At 39.1% G+C, this 10,863-nt stretch overlaps 1 protein-coding gene across 1 annotated transcript in view; it reads left to right on the top strand.

Moving 5' to 3' along the window:
- The first annotated feature begins 2,208 nt into the window (after positions 1–2,208).
- TMEM94 (transmembrane protein 94) overlaps positions 2,209–10,863 on the top strand; it is a 75,029-nt gene continuing 66,374 nt past the window's right edge. The window contains exons 1-2 of the mRNA XM_026667432.2: positions 2,209–2,355; positions 10,402–10,532. Of these exons, the coding sequence (XP_026523217.1) occupies positions 10,509–10,532 (24 nt within the window). The 5' untranslated portion in view covers positions 2,209–2,355; positions 10,402–10,508. The remainder of the gene's footprint in view (positions 2,356–10,401; positions 10,533–10,863) is intronic.

Raw genomic sequence — 10,863 nt, 5'->3', positions numbered from 1 at the left:
TAATGTGTATTTTTCAGATTATGTAAATAAAAAACAAGAGATACTGTACAAAGAAATTACAATTTATTAATGTCTTCTTCCTGTTTTTAAAGTGCAAAATGTGAATGCTGTTTGCATGCTATATTGATAAAATATTCATTTATTTTTATGTGTGTGTGTGTGTATGTGTGTGTATACACACATACACACACATATACATACATACATACATACATACATACATACATACATACATACATGTGAATGGAAGGTGCTGCTTGTTCATGTAGACTACAATATGATAGACAAGAATATTCTGAGATGTAATCCTAATATTACAGAATAACAATGCAGCTTCTTAGTGCTTATTTACCTGTAATTTCTAAGTATGCATGCTGTGCCCCGTTCATGTTTATTTAAACAAAGCAAAATCATACTAATTTCAGCAGTATTAAGTATAATGTAGATGAGGTGACAGTGCACTATAATCTTATACATGTTGATGATCACTTTTCCCCTTCAACAATGGACCCATCAGATGAACAGGCCATATTTACTAGTAGAAAGAAATGTAGCATAGTTGATGCTAGTAAAGCTGCCTTCTCCCTAGAGACAAGGTGGATTCTTGAAGAATACACATACATGAACACATATCCATGTAGTCCTTTTGGCAACAATAGCAAAGTGTATAAGCAGGCTTGAAATTTCAGTAGCTGTTAGACAGCTATTTATATGTTTATCAAGGTGCTGTAGTAAGTGAAAACTATATTGGCCTTTATTAGAGAGAATTGTCCTTGTTCTAAAAACCAAACAAGGCAAAATAGCATTAGAAAATTGTGTCTTTTCTCTTTTATGATTTCCACTTGTTGCAAGATATGTTGTATCCAGAAGAGGTTGCACCCACAAATTACCAGAATACCTTTTCCTCTTTAATATCAATCTAATAAAGAATGGCTGACTTCCTATTGAGGTTTCTTCATCAATAATAGCTACTAAATGCAAACTAATCTGATTACATCTCAATGTGATGTGGACATTAACTCCTATTTATAGGTGAGATTCACAGCACACTAAACCATGGTTTTTCCAAGGTGTATCAAATATTCATATTATGCAAATCAATTAAAAAGACAACACGGTAACAGTAATCCTTACAAACTGCTTTGCAACCTGTAGATCTGAACAACTGCTAGAATATGAGAGGAAAATCTATATCAGGGATGTCAAACTCACGGCCCACAGGCCGGATGCGTCATGCGCTGCCCATGCCCATTCCTGGTTTAGTGAAGGGGAAAAAAGTGATATGTCATGTGACGACGTGATGCCACCCGTCCTATATGAAGCACAACCTGGAGTCATCTTGCCATTTATAACAGATAGGCCTCTTCTCTGGTCCATTTTCTCTCACCTGACATTTAAGATCTACCTGTATTTTGTCTTTTAAGAACCTAATGAAGCTTCCTCTGTGCATCCAAGGCTTTGTCAAAAATGGATGATTTTTTTTTAAGGTTTTGTATTTTAATTTATTGTTGTTTATTACTGTACTTTAATATTATTTTTTTCAAAAAACTGTGCTTTTCAATATAATTTGTAATCATGCATTTAATAAAAATATGAAGAGGAAATAAATTGCCAGACCTTATGAAAAGGAAAATTCACAATATTACAAGCAGTACTGAAAAATACTGTGGTTTGATTCTAGACTTTTGTGTCTGTGCTCAAAATAGTGACTTCTGCTTTCCTAATATGAACAATGAAGACTTAGTAAAACCCAATATTTCTAGTTGTGATAGAAGTTTCTGTGCGAATATAGGATTTCAGTGATATAAAGATACAGATGCTAAAACTGAGTACAAATAATGGTAGTATCTCTCCGGAGGGCGAAGAGTCACATAAACGAACCCCTTTCAATATGAAATAGCCTGTGCGCCAAGCTTGTGAGAAATCATATTGCTTAAGAAACTCTTGCTGTCTACGATCAACAACCAGCTCCTGTTTCAATTCCTAAACCAGCCACTAGAGCTTAAATTTAGAGCATATTATATAGACCGTTCGCAAATGCACTGGTTGGTAAAAAGGGCGGAAGAATAGCGTCAATCCTTTCCCTAGTTTAACCTACCACAGCTAAAGCGCTTAAAATATTAGCGAAACACAGCCAATCCAGACAAGGTTTGCTTCACTGTACTTGAAATCATACACATAAATCCCCGAAGGGAAAGCGGGCTATTTGCCAGTAATAAGAATGGCGGAGCTAGCGATGTTGGACTAGGTGGAGTGAAGGGTTGCTTCGGGGCGTCTTAAGGAGTTAGTGGAAAGAAGGCTCCCCGGGATATGCCCGCCTCTCTACGGACGAAAAAAAGTCTGCAGATTAAGCTGGTGAGTAAGTGTAGCCCCTTCCCAAAAAAGATAGAGTGGGGGTGGGGGAAAGGTTGCGTTCCCCAACCGCCTTGATTGTAGCCCTGATCTTTGCAGTGGGATTCAGATTAACACAGCAACCCCACCAAGAACCACCCTTCTCTTGTTGGATGGGGTTTCGCCAGACGTTAGGGTGAGACGGCGTCGCAAAGCCGAGGAAGCGCTTCCGGAGAAACAGCCAAGAGTCAAGTTCTCCGCCTTGCTGCTGCTTTAGACGGACTGTGCTTTCCACCTCCCAAAATAGGGGTGAAATATACGGTAGGCCGGATGGATCCGGCTCTCCGTTATTCTCCGCTCAAGCCGTGCCTAACGCAGACGGAAAGTCACTGTAGGAGCGGTGGGAAGTTTCGCATATGCACGTCTCAGACGTGCCCTGCAGTTCGAAGCGTCAGAGCCGAGTTTGTTCTGGCGCAGCTGCATCCCCTTCCCCCCACCCCGGCGGCGATGCAGCGGCAAAAATTTCTGGCGTTTCCAGAGTTTGCTATCTACCGCCGGCCACTGTTTTCCCTTGGGGGGAGAGAGAGAGAGAGAGAAGGCCTGGTTTCCTTCGGGATAGTCCCGTCTTAACACCTCCGAATTGCTAAAGTCAAGCGGAGAAGTTTGTAGGATAAAACAGGCGACCCGCAATGCCGCATGATGGGTGCGCGTGGGGATTGTGACGGGAAGTTCTGAACGATTGCCGTGTCTCTTAGCGATGGGGTTGGCTAAGTTCGGGTCTCCGTTTGCCGCAAAGTATTTGTTGAGCGATTCCAGCTTTCTACATATAGAAACATACTCAAATGTCACCCTGGCTAAATGTAAACTCGGTATCTGGATTACTTCAGTAAACTATGGGGTAGAGCTTTGTAAACAAATCTCTCTGTGTTTATTTGGATTTCCGGCTGATTTTTAAAACGATTCCTCCCCCCCCCCCTTTTAAATTGAAGAACATCTACTTTAATCAGTCGTTTCATATAAAGATGAAAATGGTAGCTGAACGCGTTCAGACAAGGCTTCTTAAACTAAATAATGCAGACATTGAATCCCTAAAATGTGCCTTTATGATGAGAATCAATTCTCAGCACTGCAGTCAATCGTATACTTCTTTTCTGTCCAAGTTTAGCACTTGCGTTTTATAATGTGGAGTTAGTAAATTGTTTTAAGTAGATTGTTTAGTGTTTCTGGATGTAATTGCTGGCTATAACCAGAGTAGGAAGCAAAATTACTGTTAAACACTATGCTAACTCTGTGGTTTACTTTCGTTTTTCATGTCTCTGTGTTGCCTGGGATAGACACAGAATGCTATGTGTATGTATTTTGAGAATCAGTGGTGGAAACAGTATGTTAATTATAGTTTTGTTCTCACCTTCCTTTATTCTGGCCAAATGATTATATTTGATCCTATTTGGAGCAAAATAACAATATTACCATTTTTCCAGGGGATGCTCCCCCCCCCCCTTTATGGCAAATCTGTTGTCAGTGTCCTGGGACTACAGTAGTTGGCTTCTGGCAAAATTCTAGAGCAGATAATAAAGCGAACAGTTTATAAACACCTGGACAACAATGCATAGGTTACTAGTGGTCAACATGGGTTTGTAAAAAACAAATATTGCATCCAGTTTTGGTCTCCACAATATAAAAAAAAAAGATGCTGAGACTCTAGAAAGAGTGCAGATAAGAGCAACAAAGACGATTAGGGGACTAGAGGCTAAAACATATAAAGAAAGGTTGCTGGAATTGGGTTTAATGAAAAGGACTGGGGTGACATGACAGCAGTGTTCCAATATCTCAGAGGTTGCCACAAAGAAGGGGGAGCAGGTTCAACCATTCTCCAAAGCACCTGAAGGCAGGACAAGAAGCAATGGATGGAAACAAATCAAAGAGAGAAGAAACTTACAACTAAGGAGAAATTTCCTGACAGCTAGAACAATTAATCAGTGGAACAACTTGCCTGCAGAAGTTGTGGGTGCTCCAACAAGATTTTTAACCAAATGGTATGGGGTTTCCTGCCTGAGCAGGGTGTTGGACACCTCCAAGATCCCTTCCAAATCTGTTATTCTGAGAAGTCTTGTTAGATTAATCGTATCATTTTTTATTCTATTAGTTTTCTTAGTACTGTAGATTCTTGGAATGCTAAAAATGCAGTCCATCTTGATTTCAACAGACATTAGACCAAATACTTCAGATATTCTGATGAATAAATTATTGAAGTATTGTGATGGTATGTGGGAATGACCTTGGAAGACAGAAGGAAGACTGTTGCCTAGACTGGGGATATTCCTAGTGTCTCCCAACATTATTCCCAAATACTATCATAAGTATGATATAATGGCAATTCAAATAATAAAAATGGTTCTAGACCAGTGATGGCTAACCTTTTCCACATTGCATGCCAAAAGTGTCCACGCATGTGCCTGCTCACAGGCCTGCACCCATGATGCGTGCATGACTCCCCCCGCCCCCCTGTGCATGCACGTGCGACCCCCCCGTATTGCACTCCTCTGCATATACGCACGCAACCTCTGCATGCCACATGCCTCTGCGCATGTGCGTGCGTCTTCCATGCACACGTCTCCCCCTGCACACGCGTGGCAGATACCTGACAATCAGCTGGCTGGTGGGGTTGCACACACATGCACAGTGGGGCTCTTCCGGGCGACCTCTCACATGCCGGCAGAAGTGGCTGTGCGTGCCACTTCTGGCATGCGTGCCATAGGTTCGCCATCACGGCTCTAGACCATACTTCACTAATTTATTAATTTACCAGTCTATACCTGGTTCAAAAATAGTATCAAAATAATACTTATTAGTTATTATTTATCACTGCAAGAAACAACCAAACTCAGAGAGTACAAGGACCCCATAATATTATTTCTACAATCTGGAGTGGTGTTAGAGATTCAGCACTGGAAACTCCTAATATTTCTATTAAGGACATGGCAATGAAACAGAGAGGATGCATTTGAAACTTGCAGGTAATATATAATTATAACCTATATAACAACCCTATATAAATCGTAGGGTTGGAAGAAATCTTGGAGGTCTTTTGGTCCAAGCTATGTCCAAGGCAAGAGAGATGATTGGATAATGAATATCTTCGAATGGATTATCAAATTCTTCGAGGCCATAACCTATCACATTAATAGTGTGAACCCATCCCCCATGTCAGGCAGAGGAACTAGGAGTTTGCACCCAAAACATTATCACTATTAGAACTTGCCCCCAGAACTAAAACTTGCTGTTGGTAGCTTCTGAGTGCTACCAAGTAGCCCTGTCAGGATCAAACTGCTAGTCTTGCCTTCCCTTTTTTTAAATGCGCAACTGACCTGCAAGACAATCCCTTCCTACAAGAAATAGGAAGGATGTAGCACTTGGCCCGCCTGGAATGAATGCAGAAGCTCAGCATCAGGATCCAGGGCAATGCTCTCCAAGAAGAAGCAGAGAGGAATTACTCTTGAAGAGGGAGAAGATAAGTTGTCAAAAGCACTTGGATCCTGGCTGGGTTGTTTTGGGTAGCACACAGGAAGCCTCACATATGACCTCATCTGATGCCAACTCCTTGTCTATGAGCAGAATGGGAGTGGGTTGCAGCCCCCTCCCTCCAGTGCATAGTATGAGAATCTCTACCTTTGAAGGCAGGAAAAAAATTCAGAATTAACTTTCTAGAACTGGATTGTAAATAAATTTATATTGAATAGAGATTGTGTAATTCTCTTCATTGAAGAAAAATAAATCATATAACAAATTATAGGAGACATCTGACATAGTAATACTACACCTGGCATAGTAGTTGAAGCTAAATATGGCTCAGTAATATGATTGCTAAAAAGAGGAATGCAAATTTTACACACTTCGTGCTACTTCTGGATCAGTTTTGCCATGACAGCCCTCTTCAAAACGGGTTTATTTCAAGAGCTTAGTTAGCATTTTTCTAATACGCAAATTTAGCTGGAAATGGAACAGCTGAACTCTGCTTTTGGCAAAGCTGAGGCTTGTGACAATTCATATTTCTGTTGACTTTTTTTGTATAATCATACCTTTATAATACCAAGTTCTAAGTACAAGCCAACAAAAGTGAAGGTGATTAAAATTTAAGTTCAACCTTATTTTTAAGAAATTAGGGCTTGGAAATGGAGAGAAAGCTGTCTAGCATAGAAGAATCATTAGGCTGCATCAAGAGAAGTAGTATTTCCAAATTACAGGGGATTATAATTATATTATAATTGTCATTGGTCATACTCCCCTTCAATTAGTGTCCAATTTTGGGTATCACAGCTTAAGTAGGATTCAGACAAGCTTGAACAGATGCAGAAAAACCTAAGGTAATTAGGGGATCTTATGAGATTGAGGTATCTGGATATTTTTTTTCTTTTAAGAAAGTGATTGATTGGGAATCTAATAGCATTTTTCAAACACCTATATGGGTCCCAAAGGTACTTTTTTCAAGAGGCAACTGGACTTTCTGGTTTTACTTTGAAGACGTTTCACTTCTCATTCAAGAAGCTTTTTCAGCTCGGAGTTGAAGAGAAGTGAAACATCTTCAAAAAAAACCCCCAGAAAGTCCAGTTGCCTCTTGAAAAAAGCACCTTTGGGACAATCATGACCTGGATGACTGAGAATCTCCATGGGTATTAACAAAGAAGAAGACCTAATCTCTATAATTCCAGGATGTTGAGCACAAAATAGTGGCTTTAAATTGTAGGAGGACAGACTCCAATTGAAAGTTAGAAAAGATTTCCCAACTATAAGGATGGTTTGCAAGTGCAAGCTATTCTCCAGGAAAGGAGCAATTCTTCATTAAAGAAAGCAGAAAAATATCCAAGACAATGGCTGTCCAATGGCAGCCAGATTTTATCCCTTCCATGTAACAATTGCAAAGGCAATTGGTAGATTTATTCTCCAATAAATAACTGCTTTGTTTTTTGTGGTTTTCACCTGCGTTTTTCTCAGAGATTGCAGAAATGATAGACTTGAGTTTATTTAAAACATCTAGGGTTATTGTTTTTTGTAAAAAAGCTAAATAGATTTGTTTGCTCAGTGATTTTCCACAGAAAGTATTGATGTAAGTTGGATTCTCCCCAAAATATTTTTCTTGATTCTTGTGTTCAAACCCAGGTATCAGATCAGTAAACTGGTTCCCCTTTTAATCATTAGAAAAATTCTGACTTCTGTAAGGTACAGTATTGGTTGAAGCCACACAAAACAATGTGTACTTGCTAATTGTCTGCATTCTCAATACAACTCTTTTCTTCAGCAAAAGTATTGACCCCGTTCTAAAAAAGAAACATAAGTGCACATCCTAACATGGACTGTAGTAGCAAATATGTAATAGGTTATTCCTCAGGAGCTGCTGACTTTGCTTAAATTTTAGCTCCTGTTGCATAATTGTTGAGCAATGGGCAGTTTCTTTGCAATAGGCTTTTGTCTGATCAGGGTGTTTGGATCTCCATGGAATGTCCATATGCAACTTCTTATCACATTGATTATTCCAATGTGGCCCTAATTCCTTTTTGTTTTGTCTCTTTACCAGAAAGTTATACTGTATAAATAAGCTACAGAGCAGCAGACTCAATAGAGGGTTTGTTTATGAGTATCCACAAGAAACAAGGGGAGAAAGTGGCAAAATGATGCAGGTTCTGTCCCTTATGTACTTGTGTACAAAATTGGGGTGCAAGTGTGATAGAGAAGAGCTTTTTTTGTGAAGTCACAATGCCAATGGAAGTGGCACTAAGAAAAAAAGCAGTTCAGAAAAGTGGCAACACTGGGTGATACCACGTGTGTTTGCGTGGGATACATGAAGAGGGGGACGGGACCATAAGCCACTGGTATTTTCCTCTCCTAGGTTGGTTCGGTGGGACTTAGTAGAAAAGGTCATCTTATCAACTAGGATTCAGAAAAGAATATATTGGTTGTGGTAGGAAGAATAAGATGCCTGGTGTTAAAAGACCTGGCTTGCCCAGCTATTTAAAGGTTACCCTGGTTTTTACAGTGATGCTAGCATATATACTAGTTTTTAGATATACATAGTGCAGATGGAGGAGGCCTGTCTTTTGTTTGAGCTTAGAGGTTCATCTGAGTATTAGATAGGGATCTAGTAGATAGCCCTAGCCTACCTACAGTGAGAGTGGGTAGTTCCAATCAGTGGTTATGACAAAGGATTGTTCCAGAAGATGTTTTTAGATAAATTATCAAAGCAACGCCCTCAAATGAATTGTATGCTGTTCTGGGTTGAGAGGGAAAGTTGTTTTTAAAAAAATTGAACTTACTATATACAGTATATCATCAGTTATTTTAATATGAAAGCTTTATGCTGTATTTTTGTGTGCCACTAAACATCTTAAGATCGTAGCAATCTAATAAATAAACGTAATATGAACAGTAATATTGATAATATTGACTTGAAAAGCAGACCTTGCACCTGTGGGGAAAAAAAAGCTAGGATACTGATTGATGATGATGATTACCAATAGTAATATTATCATATTATCATACAGTAGATAAATGTGTGAATTTCAGAGCAAGATTAATTTTCAGAGAAAGGCTGATCATTAACATATGGGCCATGATGGAGATGATGGACAGGAAAAGCCCTTGCCCTTTCCTAATTTGTAGCTTAGAGATACTGTAGGAGATTCTCTCCACGGTTAACTTTTTTTGAAAGAAAATTTGGTTTGGTTTTGGATTGGGTTGGGGCCTTCTTCCTGCTTTTTATTCCCTAACTAGACTTGATGGAGCAAGATAAGCAAATGAAACCTTGATTGATGCTCTGCTGCAAGAATCTCAATAAAAATACGAGGTGCATTTCACATGGAAGGCCATTTTGAAGGCATGACAGTGTGAAAGCATCTAAATATAACATAGAAAGCATTGCTAAGGGATGTGGCAAGATCCTTCTTTGTTAAGAACAAAGAAAAAATGCACAGTGATATAAATTCTTCAACTTTTAAGACACTGAATGTATCAGTATTTATATACAGTATTTTATTAATTTATTCTGCTTTCATGTAATTTATTTAATAAAGGGTCTGCCCACAGTGAATCCTGGTTAGCAACATTCCATCTTCAAACTATTTTTGAGATTGCGTGTAGAGATTCTTGAATAATGCATATTAACTTTATCTTCTTTAGGTCTCTAGATAATATTCCTTTTTCAGCAGTGATAACATTATTGACATTGATAGGGTTTCCAGTGGAAGGTGTACATATCTCCATTGTAACTCATTTGTTATTGATAATATTAAAATATTTTCCTAGATACTTTGTTAGCTTGCGAAGTAGAAAGAACTTAAATACTTTATTTCACCTAACCATGTAGAGTGCTGTAAAGCACTATGAAGCAGTATATAAGTCTAAATGCTATTGCTATTGTTATTAATTGAATTGTAGCTATTTGTAGTTCCATCTGTAACTATATTGGGATATATATACAGAATTAAAAAAAATTTAAAAGCTCAGGATTAATTTTATATACCAAGGCAAAAGAGTTGTATCATGCTTTAGCGCTTAATGTATAGCTAAAGTACAAATTATGATTAGACCTTGATCCACAGTATAAAAATGCAAATTGGGAGAGGAAGCTTCCCAGCTAGACGCTTGATAGCCCAAATCATGCTAAAATATGACATGTTGATGAACTTCTGGCCCCCTTTTTATAACTTCAGGCCTGGCTTAATGATACCTCGGATTTAACAAACAGGGTTTGGGTCTGTTTTCAGGAAAAAAAGAAAGATTAGTTTCTGCATAGATTACTTGTGCAGAGACTTGGATTAGAAATAAAAATAAAAGACAAAACAAATGGCCATTAATGATAGCCAGCTCTATCCCAGCTGGCATTTAAAGCCATTCTTCCTGCACCTAATGAAATCTGGCTTTGTGTTCTGAGGCAGGAGTTGGCAGTTTTCCTAGATGTATCAAGAAAATCTGTCAAGTGCCAAGGTGTTCATCATGTTACATTTTACATAACACCTTATTCTAGTCAATATGCTGTTTTTTTAACCGTTTAACTAATTATCCTATTTATTTCCTCAGACAGTGTCACAGACATCCATTAACCTACCTCATACCTTATTTGGAAGACAACCTCTCTTAGAGTGGTTCCTGTGGTTTTTGGGGTATGTGCAGTGCCCCGAGTAACCATGGACTCCAAGGAGAAGCATCAGGTAGGTTTTCTGGTCATGCTTATCTACTGTAGGATGACATTTAATGCTTGTTAGTCTTCAGTACTTATTTAATTAGAATTCAGGCCCATCGAGTGTGACATATTAACTTTGGAGGATAAAATAAAGGCATATAATTAGCGGACTTCCGGTGGCGTTTCTGTCGAAGACAGACCTGACCGCGATCGTGCGCAGCTTTGATCCATGCTTGCCCTGCTGGAGGGGTCCCTGAGGGACTGAACCATCTGATCCACCTTGTAGAGGTGGGGGGAAGAGGGGGAGACTGCCAGCTGGGTTGAGGGGAGCCGCATCTCCCCTCCCTGGCTTGGTATCT

Source organism: Notechis scutatus, chromosome 2 (assembly GCF_049901735.1).
Source record: "Notechis scutatus isolate UNSWTSFEM ecotype Mainland chromosome 2, rNotScu1.2, whole genome shotgun sequence".
Taxonomy (NCBI): Eukaryota; Metazoa; Chordata; class Lepidosauria; order Squamata; family Elapidae; genus Notechis; species Notechis scutatus.
Note: the sequence above shows the minus strand (reverse complement) of the source record. Positions and strands in the feature narration are given on the sequence as shown.